At 38.6% G+C, this 19,614-nt stretch overlaps 2 protein-coding genes across 2 annotated transcripts; one reads left to right on the forward strand and one right to left on the reverse strand.

Moving 5' to 3' along the window:
- Window positions 1-7,581: 7,581 nt before the first annotated feature.
- Window positions 7,582-9,684, forward strand: LOC118806051 (apolipoprotein A-I-like). Its single transcript, XM_036567325.1, has 4 exons — window positions 7,582-7,657; window positions 8,399-8,458; window positions 8,578-8,731; window positions 8,973-9,684. The coding sequence occupies exons 2-4, from the start codon at window positions 8,419-8,421 to the stop codon at window positions 9,514-9,516; spliced, it is 738 nt and encodes a 245-aa protein (XP_036423218.1). The 5' UTR covers window positions 7,582-7,657; window positions 8,399-8,418; the 3' UTR covers window positions 9,517-9,684.
- Window positions 9,685-11,043: 1,359 nt separating this feature from the next.
- tomm40l (translocase of outer mitochondrial membrane 40 homolog, like) lies at window positions 11,044-19,283 on the reverse strand. The gene is made up of 10 exons (XM_036567326.1): window positions 19,198-19,283; window positions 18,347-18,552; window positions 17,119-17,186; window positions 16,189-16,281; window positions 14,399-14,500; window positions 14,196-14,301; window positions 13,075-13,197; window positions 12,881-12,957; window positions 11,953-12,055; window positions 11,044-11,813 (listed from the first exon to the last, which is right to left on the reverse strand). Exons 2-10 carry the CDS (start codon window positions 18,549-18,551, stop codon window positions 11,674-11,676), a joined length of 1,017 nt encoding a protein of 338 aa, XP_036423219.1. The 5' UTR covers window position 18,552; window positions 19,198-19,283; the 3' UTR covers window positions 11,044-11,673.
- Between the last annotated feature and the right edge of the window lie 331 nt (window positions 19,284-19,614).

The raw sequence follows: 19,614 nt of genomic DNA on the forward strand, positions 1-19,614 counted from the left end.
GTGTTTATTTATTTATTTATTTATTTATTTAAATGTTCATCTTCGACACAAAAACATTGCATGAAATCTGTCAGTCCATCAGTCTGAAATCACATTGAAAATCTGGGATTGTTTTCATTTCAACCTGGAAATAAACAGCAGGACTGTGGACTTAATAAACCTGTTCTTGGATCTTGATGTTCTTCAATTTAAAGTTTAAATATGCGGTTTTTATCTCAGTGGTTATCTGTGTGTCTCCTTGTGTTAAGGTTGTGTTTAGTAGGTGAGTAATGCACTTTATCTGCATCTGTTTATTGCTCCAAATATCTGTATTCACAATGCCATTAAATATATAGGACACAGGTCAAGCACACTGTATTTCTAATACTAGAGGAGACCATTTTCATGATACATTTATCAGTACTACTGTGTTTACTCTATATTAGCTTCTAATACATTTCTGACTGAGCTGAACCTTCTCTGATAGCAAGCATATATCAGCCCACTAGCTTGATAAGGTCAGCAGCCCATTGACTGTATCTTCTAGTTCCACCCTCTGACCACCCAGATTACTGTCCTGCTTACAAGGTCTAACTAGTTTTTAATCTCCTCAGATAGATTTTAAATGCACATACCTTTTTATTTTCAAACATAAATTAAGATAAATATTACAAATAATTGAGAGGGAAAAAATGGTAACCAGGTCTAATATAAGATTTTGTTGAAAACTGTTGCTGACACTGTGCTAGATTGATTACACTGTTATTACCAGTTTTAATTATGATATTACTGTTAAAAATATTTACAAAACTAATTTACAGGATAACAAAGAAAGAAATGAAGGAAATTGAAAAAAAGTGATATTTTGTCTAATGCTCTGCTTGACCACTCAGCACCCGGAATACGCTGAGCAAAGAGCCAGTGGGCCACCTGCTTTGCCATCAGTGGGCCAACAGTGGCCACTATTCTCCTGCTAACTGGGTCTAGAGCTATGAAGACACTCTGGCTGATAACAGAAACATGCAAACATGAAATAAAATATAGGATGTTCCTGTCATTTCTTTACGTTTTCAACTTTATTTACTCTAAATAGTCGACACAGTCATACATTTTTGAGTGTGTGTTTTTGGCCATTTTGAAAATCTGCTAGTTGGCTCAAATTACTTTGAAAATGCACCTGTATAGAGTTTCATGTTTGTTCACTCCTTGGGTAAGTAATCTATTGAGAAAATATGTCATGAAAAGACTTAAAGCCAAAATGCCACCATTGCTGCTGTTGTAAATGCCTACTCTCCTCCTGTGGTGCCATAGTCACTTTGCTAATTTAAAGGTTTCTTCTAATGTATCTTGAAGGTGGGAGGCACTTTTGAAAAACTACAAGCACTTTGGGACAGATACACGAAGGCGGGCTCTTTGTCCAAGCTGGCTAATGGAGAAGGAAGCCAGATAGCTAACGTTACAGCTAGAAAGCTGACTATCACGTCTGTATTTATTCACCTATGCATGAGTGGCATATCAGTGTATTGTATGTTTGTGTATTTTTGTGTAATGCATGCTGGGTATTGTAGTGAGAATATTAATGTGCAAGAACAAGAAAAGGATGCAAAATCCTAAAATATGGCCAACCCTTAAGGATGAGAGATGTACTACACAATTTTATGTAACATAACAAATGGCCCTTTTAATTAGTTTGTCATGCCTGTATGGTTATGTGATATGATAAACTGCTGTCTGCATTTGAAAATGGTAGGATGCAATGACATAACATGTCATTTCTAGATAATGTGTCAACATTAGGTTGCAAGTGCTTTTTGAACATCTTGTCTCATACTTGCCTTTAAATGATGCATGTTATACAAAAAACAGCTTTGAAAATACTGTTTAATCATTATTTTATTTTAGTTTCTTTTTAAATAAAAAACAGAACAATGAATGATAAAGGGAAACACTTCATTAGTAAAGCCAGACTATCGGGTATTGTATTCCAGCCTTCCTTTTCCATGGTATTGGTCAGTCCTGTATAATTGAAATATGCAAATCTCGGCAGAGAAAATGTCTGATTACTGGCTGCTCTTTGCAAATGACTCCCAGAGAGCGGTCAGCTGGGCCTTCAGGTCCTCAGCATAGGGGTCCAATGACTTCTGCATCTGCTGGCCTTTATAAGCCAGCTGATCTTGGAAATTCTCAGCCAATGGGATCGTGGTCTTCTGGAAGTCCTGCAGGTGCTGTTCCAGTTTCTGCCTTAGCTCCTCAGTCTGGGGCTCCAGCTGGGCCTGCAGGTCCTTCATCCTCTTCTCCAGATTGGCCCTCAGCTCCTCACTTCTCTGGAGCAGAGTGGCTTTCAGAGTCTCAGCGTCCATCTCTGTGTAAGGGGCCACATCCTTCTCCAGCTGCTCCACCTGCTGCTGGAGCTCTGACATAACCTCCTGGACGTAGGGCTCCAGCTGAGACTTTACAGAGCTCAGGTCCTGCTGCAGACGCACCTTCAGCTGCTCGGCCTCCTGGGAAATCTTGGTTAGCAGGTCCTGCGTCAGAGGAGTCAACTGACCACGAACAGTCAGAGCATACTGACTAACAGCATCTGCACTCTCAGAGATCCGTGCACTGAACAGAAAGAGAGAAGCACCTTAATTATACGGCAGACATTTTGCCTATTGTGTCCCACATGGGGTGGGAACAGTGTGGTTAGTCAGTGAGCAGCTGGTATGTGAAATTTGATATGTGTACACTATTAACCTTTGAAAGCACTGAAAAAGGGCAAATAGGCCTTCAAAGATGCTTAAAACAAACAGGCTGAATTTAGGGTTATTTGCAAGAAGCTGAAGGTAAGACCTGGTGTACTTAAAACAATGCATTCAGAGTCAGCTAGGTTAGCTGGCTAAATAGCAGTTAGGGTTTGGAAACTATGGCTGGTAATAGTGCTAAAGTTGACAGATCAGAAATTAATGCCTTGGCTTGCAGTTTTAATGTTAGAATGAAGCATTTTGATTAGAAAGATATGACAATCTGGTATTGGTTTGATGAGCTGTGGTGGTCTGAAAGGTGAGCAAAGTGCATAATGTAAATCTAGCTAGGTGGTCATTGTGTTGGTCAGTTGAAAGTGCTTGTCTAGCTAAATCTTTTAACAACAGTGCTAATGTTGCAAGAAAGTTTGACCTATTGAGTCTGAATCCAAAAGGCATTTGTATCAGTAGTTCAACTCACTGAGTATGACTTCTCCATAGCAAATAAAATGACCACTGTGCGAAGGCTAATTGAAAATGACTGCCCTGATGAAAAAAAAAGCACAGACCAGCATGCATTGGTCTAGTTTGGTGCTGGTTTAGTGGCTCACCTAGCATGTCCATGCTAGTTGACCAGCAAACCAGCATCCACACACAGTATAGGCTGGTTTTGCTGGTGACCAGCATAATAACTTACATTACTGCTGGCCTATGCTGGTTTTTCTAGCAGGCTGGTACTGTATGCATATGAATATCTGAGTAAGACATTTTTAATATGATTTCTGTTGTCATATTTTGTCACTCACTTGACTTCCTGTCCCATTTCAGACTCTCTGATTTTCTGAAGTATGTCATCAGTTGTTAGAGTTGCTTTTGAAACATAGTCCCAGAAAGCATCCTTCACCATGTCCATACTGGGCTTGGCCTGGTCCTGCCACATAGACTTGGCATGGCAACCTTGTGGCATTAAAAAACAGATTTCAGTGATGTTTTATTGTGAGCATGTTTTGACATTGATTTCTTTTTTCAATTTAGATCAATCATGAACAATATAAACATACTCACCAGTGAAAACAGCAATAGCAAGAACTAAAAGGACCTTCATGGCTGGATGTCTGAGAACTCTGAAAAGAAAAACAAAGTAAAACATGATTTATGACAACACTGCTTATAATTACATACTTACATATAATGCTTCTACATTTGCACATACTGTACATTTATTTTTCTACTTCAGAAAAACAGAATTATCCAGTTACTTACATCAATGTCTCCCGTTTGTCTCTGTGAGTGTGAGTATGTGTTCAGTAGGCATCAGGTCTTTATATATACAGACCACAGAGCTCTGATGAAGGAGTCAAAGTACAAAACTCATTACCCTGCTGTCACCACTGTGCTGTAACTCATGCCACATCACACACTCCAACCTAACTAAAGTCAACTGAAATAGACTCTAAATCATCGGTCATCAGTATCATTATTTGATTCATCAGCTAATCTGAAATAATCAGCAACAGTGGTTTAGCAATGGGATTTCAACAGAATGGAATGTATCAGCCCAAATCTACTATATTGTGTGAAGTCCAAAATCTTTTTCTGTGACATATACTTCTATTATATTAGCTCCAGTGCAAAACTAAAGCAAACTTCAGACACCAAACATGTCTTGGCTGATAGACTATGTTTGGGGTAAAAGTAAAAATTGTCTAATAAAGCTGTTTCAGTTTGTTTCAGTCTTTCAAGTGTAATTCACAGATTTTTACATTTCTGCATAATGTAATCATTGGAATGTACACAACGTCATTCAGAGTGGTTTGATGTGAAATGGTTCATTGTAGAGACTTATTTTTTTACACTGTACAACAAAAATAAAGGCATTTGATTTACTATCCAATTCCAGTGAACCTACACATCTTCTGATTTTAATGTGTAATGTTGATAATGGTAAAACAGTGGGAAATCTGAAAATAAAAACAGTTTATTTGGGGTCTGTTTTGCCTTAGAATGCATTGTTGATCTCATTAATGTATGTAAAAGATTTCAGGCCAAAAGCTTTTCTCCAAAGTGGGAGCTTTTAGAGGGAGGATGTCTGGTTCCTATCACCAGCACTGTGAACAGTTCTGACTTGACGAGTTTGTCTAGAGATACACATTTCACATCAAATCACCCTGAACGACTTTGTTTACATCTTAAGAATTTAATTACACAGAAATGTTTGACAAATGGGGGGAATTCCTGTTTAAAACAGCAGATAGAAAACTGGAAGCAGAGCACTGTAATAAATTTGATTCGCATTGACAGTGAGTTCCACAGATCTGTATCCTGGGATATGTGAAAATGCTCAAAGTGGGGTTTTTGTTTTGTTCTGTTTTTTTAATGTTCATCTTTGACACAAAAACATTGCATGAAATCTGTCAGTCCATCAGTCTGAGACCACATTGAAAATCTGGGATTGTTCTCATTTCAACCTGGAAATAAACAGCAGAACATTTCAGGATTTTGAAAAAATTACAATGTAGAAAAGTTCTGACAAAATGAAGGTGAAATGTTCACAATTCAGCACTATCTTTAGGTCGCTACTCAAATGCAAGCAAATTTGTGACTCTGACGATGTTAAGGCTTTTGTACGAAAAGGAGTTCAAACGACTCACAGGTTTGATCTACTCAGCAGAAGCTCTCGTCAATGTTAGTGATCAGAGTCCGTGCCAGCTCGAGGGCACACTGCCGTTAAAGCAAAAGGGGGACAAACACACACACCCACACACAACATGACATGAATCAGCATAGCACAGATTGCTATGCCTGATAATATAATTCGTAATGCAACATTTTTTTTAAATTACAAAGGATTGCAAAATAGAAGCATTTGCACTAGTGCCTTCAGACTTTGGTCCTCATTGTATTTAATGTCATGTTGACCCCACAGTTTCCTAAGAAACTCTATACAAACTCACCATGACCCAAATTAAACTTGTACAGGAGGGGATAAAATTCTGTTTAAGACGAACCCCCCTGCACAGGGTGATATATAACCTGCTTATCATTTGAGATCCTTCATCCCAGTGAGCTAAGCATTCCGTGCACTGAACTCATCACTGATAAGCATACAATTAACATACAAATGTATAGACTGACCTTAGCTCTTCTTTATCTTTACATAGCATATGGCGGAGCGCTGGTACCTCCGGTCTCAGTTCTGATATTGATCAAGAGGTTTCAAGCTCAATCAGTTCAAGCAATGCAACAGAACTCAGTTTTAGTCACGTAATGTATACTGTTTTCAAGGTAAACCTTGGATAGCGTTCTCCAGCCAAATGATAAATGACAATGTCTTTTCTATTTAGAGACCCCGCTTCACATTAATCAACTGCTGAAGCCTGTATGTGGGACCACATTTCAATTCCTTACTCTCACAACTACATAACTTAGTTTCATAGAACTTACTGAATAATATGCAGCAGTTATATAATACTAAAGGGGAATTACACCAATTTTTTTTTTTATTTCTGTTTAAAATGTAAACAAAGTCAGTCGGAGTGGTTTGATGTGAAAGGCTCCATTCTAGAGAAATTTACTCAGTCAGAATTGTTCACAGTGGTGGTGATTGGAACCAGACGTCTGAAGAATTTAATGCCTTTAAAAGCTCCTTTACAGAAAGTTATTACATGAAATATGGTTGCAAATACTGAAACATTGTTTTACAATAGCTTGGAGGTAAGATTTTGGCTTAAAATATATTTTTTAATATCCAGTCATGGTGGAGAGGCACATGCAGGATGCTGTAAGGCAAAATAGTGCCCAAAGAAAATGCATTTTTCAGAGTTACCACTATATGTCCATAATTACCATCACATATAAAACCTCACAAGACGTCTGTAGGTTCACTGGTGGTTTTGGATAGTTAATAAAATGACTATATTTGCATTGTAGACATCCTGACCTCTGGTTCCCATCACCACCACTGTAAACAAATCTTAGCTAGCAAGTCTCCCTAAAGTTAGTTTATATTAAATGACTCTGAATGATTTTGTTTACATCTCAACCACTGGATTATGCAGACATTTAAAAAAATCAGTGAAATTCTACTTTAAGTAGTTGAATGAATATTTTTATTATAAGCTTAAAGATTCTACTTTAAGTAGAAACGTGACTGTAGACATTTTACTTGTTTTGTTTTCTGTTGTGTTATTTTACTTTATACATTTTTCTGTTGTGATTTTCTGAACTAAACCCATTCAATCCCAGCCAGTAATGACAACAGGAGTCCATATCAGAGACTAAAAAGGGGTCCATATCAGACTAAATTTCAGGAAAGAAGTGAGCTTACATGATGCCTTAATGTCTGACCTAAAGCTGCACTATGTAAGGGTTTTTTTTGTTAAAATTTAAATAAGCTGCAGTAGTCAGGAGAAAAAAAAAACTCACTTTAAATATGGTCACCCTACGAGGTTTTTTGGATCACATCATACATCATTACATTTTACTGTCCTTCTCCTGTAAAGTTACTTTTTGGAGATACAACATTTTGTTCAGCGATGATATGTTCCTACACCATGTGTGAATGTAATTACTTTTAATACCTACATCTACGTGATGAATGCCATGCAGTTACCCACAGTGTAAAATAAAGAGCTTCTGAACTGAAAATGAAATCCAACCTATTGACCAGACTGCTCCAGTGATGTGGACTTTCAGAAGTGATGTTTATTATCAGTTGTGCTGAGTCCTATCTGTATGAATGTGTTTACAGAGCTCACACAGGAGATTTCACTTTAGCTGAGTTGGAGTGTGTGATGTGGCATGACTAAAAGATACGGTAGTGGTGACAGCAGGGAGATGAGTTCTGGACTTTGTCTTCTTCATCACAGCCCTGCAGTCCATATATATAGAGCACCAGTACCTGCTCAGTACACACTCACCCTGGGACATACAAGGGAACAAGAAACACCTAAGAGGTAAGAAGCTACCTTTACACCTTCATTCAAACGTTTGTCAGTGTCAGTTTTTTAATAATATTAAGCCAGTTTGTTTGGAGATTTTTGAAGTGTTTACCATGATTCTAATGTGCTAGTCCTGTACAATTTCGGTATACTAGGAAGCTTGAAAATGAAGAAATGTTAGATGTGTCCAGAATGATGTGTAGAGATGGACTTTTTCACAATACCACAGTATCACAATATTTTGACACAGACTAAATGTGCTTTTAGTGTCACATTTAAAAACTACTATCACAAATTAAGAATGCAATACCATTTTGCATGATGTACTGCATGAAATCTAACTGAACAGGACCAGTTATGCTCTCCTTGTCCTACTGACGATATCCACCATATGCTGAGAGAAGCATATTGTTTATCACAATAACGTATTTAAAAAATATATTTTTTTATTTTTTTACATAAAATATTGTATTGCCCACCCCTATAATAGAGATGTGATGACTGAGAAAGCTATACAGCACTGACAATTAAATTATAATAATATGCCTAGTTCATCATATTTCAAAAGTGAATATCAAATCTCAAGGCAGATAACTCTACAAAGATGAATGTACATAGATAGTTACAGTATATTCTTTATAATTTTGTTATGTCTTTTTCACAAAAGTTCTCAAAAATAGTGAATAAAACATCTATAACTATCTTTTGGTGAAACCATGTTTAAAAACCATGTTTGTTTTGTCTTTGGTCTTTCAGAGTTCCTGAAACACACAAACATGAAGGTCCTTGTAGTTCTTGCCGTTGTTGCTTTTGCTGGTGAGTGTTTCTTTTTTTTTTAACTTTTAGTTACTAAGTTGAGAAAAATCCTAGAGATACGAGAAACAGAATCAGGTTTTCAATTGTATAAAATTATCTTGGATTTTCCATGTCAATAGGTTGCAATGCCAACGTGCTGATGTGGCACGACCAGGCCAGGCCCAGTATGGAGCTGGTGAAGGACGCTTTCTGGGATTACGTTGCAAAGGCAACTCAAACAACTGAAGACATCCTGCAGAAGATCAGAGAGTCTGAGATGGGACAGGAAGTCAAGTGAGTGGCTAACAATAAGAACTAAAGTCAAATATCAAATGACTTGATTAGCCAATTGATTGGCTTTGTATTCTAGTGGTGGCAATTTCTTCCGCCAAAAAAAGCAGTTCCAGCAGCTTAGAGTAAAGCAGCTGTTGTTGAAGACCATCTTCAACAAATCATGAAACTAACTGTTGTAAAACCATTTTTATTAACACCAAAGAATATAAATTTTTCCATTGTTGCACTTCTTTCTGTTCAGTGCCAGAATCTCCGAGAGCGCAGATGCCATCAACCAGTATGCTGTGGTTCTTCGTAGTCAGATGACTCCTCTGACTCAGGAGATGCTGACCAGGGCTTTCCAGGAGGCTGAGCAGCTGAAGATGCGCCTGCAGCAGGACCTGAGCTCTGTGAAGTCCCAGCTGGAGCCCTACGTTCAGGAGCTGATGACAAATGTCCAGCAGCAGGTGGAGCAGCTGAAGACAGAAGTGGCCCCCTACGCAGAAATGGACGCCGAGACTCTGAAAGCCACTCTGCTCCAGAAGAGTGAGGAGCTGAGGGCCAATCTGGAGAAGAGCATGAAGGACCTGCAGGCCCAGCTTGGACCCCAGACTGAGGAGCTGAGGCAGAAACTGGAACAGCACCTGCAGGACTTCCAGAAGACCATGATCCCATTGGCTGAAAACCTCCAGGAACAGCTGGCCCAAAATGCCCAGGAAGTGCAGAAGAAACTGGACCCCTATGCCCAGGACCTGAAGGCCCAACTGACCGCTCTCTGGGAGTCTTTTGCAAAGAGCAGCCAGTAATCAGATGTCTCCTGATAAACAGAGTCTGACTCTTGCATCCGAAGGACTCAGCTTGTCAAATGTTTACAAGGTTCATTATGACCACTAATCACTGTAGCACAATATTGTATTTTATTGTTCCATGTAGGTTCTGTATTAACAAATAAATGAGAAGCTGAAAAGAATAAATCTCTCTGTCTCTTTGATAAAAAACCCAGATTGCAATGTTGAATTGGCCCAAATCTGGGCCACATCTAGCATGACGGCCCAGAAGTGGGCCAGAGGTCATTGCCTGAACCCATATATGTGTTTTTATCCTATTAATGTATTCCTCCTGAATAGAAATATGACACTTACTACACTTAAACAGTGCTATTAAACATAACATTAATAAAACAAACATAACAATAATAAAAACCACAATACAATGATAAGTATTATAATGCAGTATTTAATAATACAGCTGTTTGTTATAGCTGTTAGCGGGCCACTACTTTTAAACCACCACTTTCAGAACTGACCCACCACTAAACCACTAGTTTAACCACCAGATCTTTACATATTTGGCAACCACTTTTTCTGGTGGTTATTCATTATCATTTATTTGGGCTTTAAGGAAATGATGGCCCCTTAGTTCCAGTGAAAGGAACTCTTAATGCTTCAGCACCAAGAGATTTTGGACAATTTCATGCTCCCAACTTTGTGGGAACAGTTTGGGAACGGCCCCTTCCTGTTCCAACATGACTGCGCACCAGTGCACAAAGCAAGGTCCATAAAGACATGGATGAGCGAGTTTGGTGTGGAAGAACTTGACTGGCCTGCACAGAGTCCTGACCTCAACCGAACAGAACACCTTTGGGACGAATTAGAGTGGAGACTGCGAGCCAGGCCTTCTCATCCAACATCAGTGTCTGACCTCACAAATACGCTTCTGGAAGAATGGTCAAAAATTCCCATAAACACACTCCTAAACCTTGTGGAAAGCCTTCCCAGAAGAGTTGAAGCTGTCATAGCTGCAAAGGGTGGGCCGACATCATATTAAACCCTATGGATTAAGAATGGGATGTCACTCAAGATCATATGCGTGTGAGGGCAGACAAGCAAATACTTTTGGCAATATAGTACATCTACTCAACAAGAGACTTCAACCTTGTAGATAATGTGCTCAGAAATAGGAATGTGCTTCACAGGCAAGTCAGCTATCTGTAGCTGTAGAATCAGGGAGATGCAAAAAGGTCTATGGGATGTCATTATTCTCTCACACAGTTAGATAAAGGCTCCTCTAGGCCTCTTTCATAAGAGGATTCTTCTCCATTATCTCTCACGTACATTGTAGCACATACAAGAATGTACAGTTTGTAGGGTTTCAATACAGTGTTCCTCACAGGAAGGCCAAAAGACAGAGAATCTTAAATGTCACTTCTAAATGTCATGCTGTGTAGTTTTTAACCCTTTAATTATAGAAAAAAGTTTTAATGGGCTATTCAGTGCAGCAGCTCACTTACTCTCAATCACACACAAAAGTAAACACAGTAAATGACGCCTAACTGTTTTATATAGGAAACTGTATTTATTTTCTCTGAGGCGTACAGTTTACATATTTATATGATTTAATACTTAATACAGAAGTATAAAGAAAATGAAATCCATGAAAAAAGGACAGAAAACTGATAAGGAGCTAACAACAAAAAAATAAAACTTTAATTTAAATCAAAACATTTTCTGAAAGATCACAGATTAAAAAAAGAAACTTGAGTTTGAAAAAAAGAAAAACCCATATCAAAAAGAACAAACAAAAGCGATAAGAATTACACAAACTACCAAAGCAATGCAACCGGATCGATTCTTGATGATTGTGTCAGAGACTCTCCATGGTTTCCACATGTTTTCAGAAGCTGTTCACTCATATTTTCTCACATTTCTTAAACAATATGTTGATTTACATATGTTTTTACATAATGTACACTTTTTTAATGGCCATTTTAGCTAAGATTTACATTGCAGGAGTAAGGTAAAATACTTTCACTAACAAACATACGGCCGTTAAACCTTGAAACACTTCAATTTCTGATTAAACAGGGACTAATATACATTCCTATCAAAACATGGATGTGGAGATTTTGTACTTCTCTGACCGCTTGATCTGTGAGTGTCTATATGGCGTTGAGCTGGCCTGGCTCAACCAATAGTCACACCAAATCCACATTGGAACTTGTTTTTACGATGGTTGAGGAAAGAACAAAGTGCTAGAGACAGGGGTAGAGGCAGCAGCTTTTTTTCTAGTGTGGCTCCTACTACCCAGTTACTGTCTATAGAACCTGGAGGAAAAAGAGAGAAAAACAGGAAAAAAATGAAAGGATTCCATGAAAAGTCATTTTAAATATCTGCAGAAAACACAACATACTTTCACTAAAAGTTTTTATTGTATGTGTATATGTGAATCTGTACTGGCCAAACCTTTAAATAGGAGATTGGCTTTGGGGACGTCCAGCTGGTAGCCAAACGAAACGCTCGTGTCCTGCATGCGAGCGCTGGCCTCAAACTCTACACCAATCTGCAACTACAGAGCACCAAAGAGAGAATACTGCAAAATGCTGTCTACACCAGATATAAACTTACAAGGAGCCTGATGTCTTAAACAATGTTCACACTGGTGGTGATAGGAACCAGACATCTGCAGAGTTTAATGCCTCTAAAACCTCCCTCACAGAAAAGCTATTAGACAAAATGGTTAAGAACATGCCAGCTGATGCTTGAGACATAGTTTTATGATAGATCTGAGAGGAGGTTTTGGCCCTAAAAGACACTTTTTTTCTAAGTACATTAATGGTGGAGAGGTACATGCAAGCCGTTGTGAAAAAAAAAAAATATTTTTTTCAGATTTATCACTGTTTTACCATCAACGCTACATATAAAAATTCAGAACACACACATAGGTTCATAAAATGGCTGTGTGTGTGATGTAGACATCTTCCTGGTTCCTATCACCACTACTGTAAAGAAATCTGAGTCAGTACATTTCTCTATAATGCACCATCTCACATCACATAACTCTGAATGACTTTGTTTACATCTCAGACTGAAATATGCAGCAGTTTTGGATAGATAAAATGATCGGTAAAAATCAATTTCATTATTCAAAACTACAGGTATTTTATAGCAACATTCATCATGTCTAGGATGCTGAGTCAGAGTTTTAAGAAAAAAACAACAACAAAACATAACGTGACACTACAATGTACACAAACATTATGTCATCTTTCACTTCAGAGCTCATGCTTCTAGTATGTCCACTTCTTAATGTGTGCTAACAAATTATCATAATCATTTTTTACAGTGATCAGAGTCTCCAGATTATACCACACAGCAGAGAAAGGACGTTTACCTGATCATTGGCTTTGTGATAGTATGAAGCATGTGCACCAGCACCTCCTAACGTCAGTGTGGCAATAAAGTTGGAGCCTGGACAAAAAAAGTAAAAAAGAATACAATCTTTTTCCAGAACTTCAAGAACAAACCATCTGTGACAGCTGAGCAACTAATGTCTATCAGCCAATAATGTCTAACTCAGAAAGTTACCTGTGTATCGTCCTGCCAAAGACATGACTGTGCCCTCTTCTCCTGGCCTTCGGTGGTACACCAGCTCTCCTCCTAACGCCAAAGACGGAGTGATCGACTGCAGGTAGTGAGCTACAACGATACCTGAGAGAGAGATATATAGCTTTTACTGCAGCTGTTCACTTTAGCTTTTACCAATGGAGTGAATGTGAATAAACACAGAAAATGTATACATTCCAGCTTACTTAAGCTTTGAAGGAATAGTTTGGCAAAAAATCTAAATAAATAATTTCCCCCCAACCCCCAGTGTAGCTGATCAGCCAAGACATGCTTGGTGTCTAAAGTTTGCTTCTTTAGTTTTACACTAGTCTCATGGAGCCTATCGTGATCACATACCGAAAATACATGTCTGGGGATAGCCTGTTAAATTACGCTTAGCGTACACCATCTCTAAACCCAACCTCCAAATTCTTAACGTGCATTCTCTTTTAATGTCTGGAGTACAATTAATAACAAGCAGGACAAGCAAGCTAGCGAAATGCTATCGTTAGCACACATTTATTCTTTAAAATGAATCTTTCAGAAACACCCATCAATTTAGCTTTATCAGAGTGTGCTCCATACACAAAATTTATTCAATGAAACTACTTCAAACAGTAAGTTTGAAGACATGAGCTAAAAGGATTCATTTAAAAAAGGTTTAAATGCAAAGCTCCAGCACAAAACTAAAGAAGCTGAACTTTTCCTTGAAATGTAGATGTACAGTTGTACAGTTTGGAGGACTCTGGTCAAATTAATTTGATATTCAAAGTGACAAAAGTTAACAAATCTTCCACAGGGAACCCACTTCTGCACATTTTAATGCACAATTACTGTTTATTTGCTGAATTTAACATATTGTACAAAAATAATAATCAAAAAACTTTGTGGCACATTGTATTTATTATTTTCCCCCCAATATGTTAAACTTAGCAAATAAATATAAATTGTGCACTATATTAGCAGAAAAATGCTAAAAATATTTAAGTTTCTTCCCTGTGGAAAATCAACATGTCATTTGAGCAATCGTATTACAACTATAAATTGCTGATGGATCCTTTAAAGACTCACAAACACACACACAAATATAAACAGTGGTTTACCAGATCCCACCACTACGTCTGGGTTGCCGAAAGTTACAGTAGCTGTGAAGTCCTCTCCCCTAAACTCAGCATCTCCTTGCCAGTTCACAAACTTCTGCTGTTGTGTCTGTATTGGTTTAGAAAGGGAAAAAAAGCATGAGCAAGAGCCAAATACACAAGTCAAAAGTGAATATAAATTGGCATTAATCCTACTTGTATTTTACCTGGAAAGCTAGTTTGGAGCGCACTCTGTTGGTTACTTGGTGAATAATCTGTGCGTTGAGGCTGCCAGTGTTGTCCATATCACCAACCATCACAGGAAAAGCCTAGTAAATAAAAACAAACATTTATTCACATGTTAGAAGAAGCCACTTGCTTGCACTCCTCTACTGGCCATGTACATGCAGACTGTACTGTAAATGCAGTTGTTATAACTTGCCTGTAATACTACTTCTACTAATAATAATAATAATAATAATAAGATTATAATATAACAATATGTGTACATTAACACTCCTAACAAAATGAACCAGAAATGTGCTTGAATCCATCTGATATACTTTTACAGACTATAAAAACCATGTTAGTAGGGCAATCCATGACTTCTGTGAAAATGTTTGGTTGCTCCTCTGAGCTCTTCATCTAAAGCTTTTTCTTATGTCTTTGGAAAAAAAAAAAAAAAACATCCCCTGGCTGATTAAAAACTGGGGCAAAAATATGCCATCTGGCATTTCAGCTGTAAAGAATGCAGACACCTTAAAAATAATAAGCCACAGATGTCTGCGGTATCGCCAATGACCCAACTTGTGATCTTCCAAGGATAAGGCCAATGTATAGCTGTTGTGAACTAGGGGTGGGCGACTTGGCAAAAATACATTATCACGATACTTGAAAATGTTTTCACAAACACATTATGTTTTTGAAAAGTGGAACAGCCAAGTTTGATGAGTTAGAACAAACCCCAGCAGAGATACATTCACAGAAATACTGTCAAAGCAAGGAATTTGATGATTATACAAAATCTACTGAAACAGGACTAATTATGCACTCTTTGTAATGACACATGCAGTTGGTCAGTGTTCTTTACGTTCTGACGATATCCATGATATACTCAGAAATGCATAGTGCAAAATCATTTATCACAATAATGACAAAATACTGTCATATTGCCCACCCCTACCAGAAACCCCTTTTTGAAGCCTTTTAACTACATGATTATTAACCAGGTGCATCGGGTACAGACAAAATACTAAAATGTGCAGAGCATGATGAGATGAGTGGAAAAAAAACATGATTTTTCACTTAGCCAGACAACTTAACCCCAAAGTCTAGCCTGTCCAATAAGAGAAGAGGCACATTTCTGAGGGACATTTCTATTGGATTTACACTTTGGGTAAAAGTTATCCAGCTAACTGAGAAATCCTGCTTTGTGAAACACTCCAGCCCCAGAACTGGGAAACCACTACTGAGCCCAAACATATTTGAAACAACAGATGTGTCTCAAAGCCAAAGATGAAACCGAGGTAGGCAGCGTGCCTTGGTCTTTACGTCACTGACTGCTGTCCAATTTTGTAAGATTTGTTTAAATACAGCTGGGAAATGCACCTACAATTCTGAGAATTCAAAGGACTGGTGTATCCTTCAACACCTTCAGTCACCTACAATCTTAGAAAAAGTTTTAAAAATAATGGAAACAGCCAGGAGTGGGCAACATGCCACAGCAACAGAGTGTGTATAAACAGTTTGAGTTAAAAATAAATAATGTTGGTAACATTCAGTTGCTTATAAGAATATGATGGAATATGCCAATAAACAGGTCACAACATTGGGAACAGCGTTGTTATTTGCATGGCTTACATGTAAGCTGTGGCGTGTCAGTACAGTCTAGTCAGGGTGATTTGATTGTGCAGGAGGGAGCACTGAAGAGGAGCCTTGAGATATCATGGCTAGCAAAATGCCTCCTACATCAACTGCACACCTGATACTGTGAGAAGCAACTAATAAAGCATTTTACCTCTCCAGGTCCTGTCTGCTTGGTCCCAACATAGGTAGCACCAAATCTGTAACTGGAGTCTCCCAGGGTGCTCAGCATGATGTTATGATTAACCTGTGAAGACGCACAAAATTCGACAAGCAATTAAATTCAGTTCTTATCAAAACGAAAGGTGAGGCCAGAACCAGGAGACATCCTGGGCCACAGCACTATGGCTAAAAAAGGCAAATAACATTTTACATGACTTTTTATACCTTGTTATACACAGAATTTATTACTAGATTTACAGATCTACATTTTCCTTGTTCCTACATTCACTGGCCATTTTATTAGGTACATCTACAATATAAGTAGCTAAATGATGAATGGTTTTTATATCAAAGCGGCAGTTTGAAAAAGAGTGTAGTTTTCAATTCGCAAAAGCCTCAATTTAAATCTTATGCTACATTATTCACAGTTGCATTCAGCACTTAAGCCAGAAAAAAGAATGGATTTGCTGGTTGTCTTGGCAAAAAAGCCCTGGTGCTTAATTTAATGAAAGCAATTGCAATACTGGTTAGAAGAATCATAATTAGGTATTGTCGCCCAAATGTTCAGCCCTGTTTCAGTGCCCCAGTGAAGCACTTACTATGATGTTCATGTCACTTTTGTGCTGAAAATGGTCCACCATCCAAATCTCTTCAGCAGTGGTTTATGGTGATACCATTGATTAGGTAGAAGGTGGCTGGAAAATTGTGCAGCAACAGATGAGCTACAGTCAGTACTTGTAAACCTACAAAGTGCATTTATTTGGAGTTTATCTGTTACCAATCAAATGGCCAGTAATTGTAGGTACGAGGTAGGTTCACTGAATAAACTGGTGTCAGTGTGGAATGCCTAAAGCCTCACTGGAAGACCAGGGAGATGGAAAAACATAAGCCTGCCTGATGCAATCAGACACAACAGACTGACCTGGAAATGGTTGCTGAGGCCTTTGTTGACGGTTAGCCGAACTCCCTCCATTTGCATGGGGAAAACCTCTGAGAGGCAGACAGATCCATGAGACCACAAAACTACACAACCCACGATTCAATTTTTGTACAAAGGCCTTAACCTGGTCAATGTCACAAATCTGCTTAAAAGGGCGATTCAATTATTATTCAAACTTTCTGCATAATTAAATCATTAAGATGTAAACAAAGTCATTCACAGTGGTTTATTGTGAAGTGCTCCATTCTGACTCAGAAAATTTCTCACAGTTGTTCACAGTGGTGGTGATGGGAACCAGACGTCTGAAGAGTTTAAAGCCTCTAAAAGCTCACATAAAGGTACTACATGAAACGGTTATGAATCCAGCGCCTGATGCTTGAGAAATTGTTTTGTGGTCGTTCTGAGATAAGATGAAACACATTCATGGAGGGCGTTGTGAAGCAAAATGGTACTTAAAGGAAAATCTGCACTATTATTTATTAAACTTTATTAACATTACACATAAAAACTCAGAAGACAAGTGTAGGTTCACTCGTCCTTTTGATAGTAAATAAAAAGGCTAGTTTTGCATTGCAGACTTGATGACAGGAACCAGGAGTCACATCACTGTAAAGAAAACCATGTCGGAAAGGAACCATTTCTCGTCAAACCACTCTGAAAGACTTTGTTTACATCTCCATGACTGGCTAATGCAGAAACTTTGAAAAAACTTTGAAAATTCCCCTTTAAATTTACATGTCATAAATTTTCATTATCTTAAAACATTCAAAATTCTAACATTCTCTCTTTATTTCCACACCCACATGTACATAACTAACAAAATCCTGCGGAGTTCAGACATATTGGAAGCTATATTTCACACAGAAAATAAAAGACCACAAAAATGATATATGCAGTAAATGTTTGAAGTAAAATATGACTTGCACATAATAATTAAAACATTATTTCTGTAGTTACTGCCTTGCTGTGTCTGTACTAAAATTAATTTAAAAAGAGCCACCAAGAGTTGAGCCTCTGCTTGTAAAATAAGCTATTTTAAGATATTTTCCAGACAAAATCGCTACATTTGTTGGAAACATGTCAGCTTGGTGCTGTGGGTCGGCTAGAACTCGTATAGAAAATTCTCAGGCTAAATTCAGGTTTGAACCAAAACATCAGGCCTGTATAAAACTCTACTCTGAACCAAAGACACAGAACAAATCTCGCTCACCTTTGCATTTGCGATGACATTCCTCGAAGGCGCCCGGGTTGGGAAGCGTCACCTCTGTCTCTTGCTGCCCAGCAGCAGCACTGCCAGTGGGCGAGACGGGCGACACTGTGGGCATGGTGAAGCCAGGGGGCACTGAGGTCAAGCCCGGGCCACCTGGCATTGGTGGGGGTGGACTGGGTGAACTGGCGGCCAGGACACTACCCATACTGAGAGAGACAGAATAGAGAGGAGTAGAGAGGAATAGAGAAAAGCAGAGAGAGACAGACAGAAGGGAGGGTTTTACAAATGGGGAAGCAAGGAAAGCTTTAGCAAGGATGGAAAAAATTAAATAAAATGAAATAAATAAATAAATAAATAAATACAAAAAATAAATAAAAGTAAAAACATACATTACTAAAATATTTGGCACGACAGTTGGTTATTCACATGACTGACTGTCAGAGAATTTACTGTTCAGAGTCTGTCAAGGACTGCAGCTACTGACGAAGCTGAAGTCGGTTTCTTATTCGAATTTTCCCGTTCCACCTTAAAGGGTGAAGCAGTTATTATTATCCCGCCTCAGCCGCCAGAATGTACTTGCGAACCATTTAAGGTGGAACGTGGAAATGGGAACGAGAAGCCTGGGAATAGGAATCTGACTGCAGCCTCGTTAGCTACTGACTAATTCTCTCTCTCACATACACACGTGTGCCATTGAATGACATGAGACGACTGAGACCACTGCTCTGCTATGAGGCCCATTAAAGTGTGAGAATGAGGGATTTGTTCTCGGGCGCTCTCTAAAGACCTTAACACATCTATTATGTCCTGTATAAAAATACTAAAGCAATAATGAATGGAGATTTACTCACGTTGCACGTCTCGCAGAGGACGAGTCCTCACCCGGTAATGAAAGGTCGCCGCAAACCCTCACGCCCCGCCCACTTTAGCTATGGTGCTCTGTGATTGGACAATAGAAGCTCTGGCGACTGTCTATCACCGAGCAGACGGGAAAATGTGTCGTTACCACAGAGTAGACTGTACAGTATAACGAGCCGTGTCACCCTAAACCTCAGTTATGTTCCCCAGAGTCAACGTTCCGAATGATTTACTGACAGTAACATGTTTTAGGAGATGTAAGTGTTCCCCCAAAACGGACTACAAACTCTGTCGCGCAGATTACGTCACTCCCACACACCCCGCGATGCGACGCCAGCAGAAGGTCATCGGTTTTGTAGTTCAATTGTATTTTAATCGTCAAATTAAAATTTCTGCTGTTAGGTTGTATC

Source organism: Colossoma macropomum, unplaced genomic scaffold, assembly GCF_904425465.1.
Source record: "Colossoma macropomum unplaced genomic scaffold, Colossoma_macropomum, whole genome shotgun sequence".
Classification (NCBI taxonomy): Eukaryota; Metazoa; Chordata; class Actinopteri; order Characiformes; family Serrasalmidae; genus Colossoma; species Colossoma macropomum.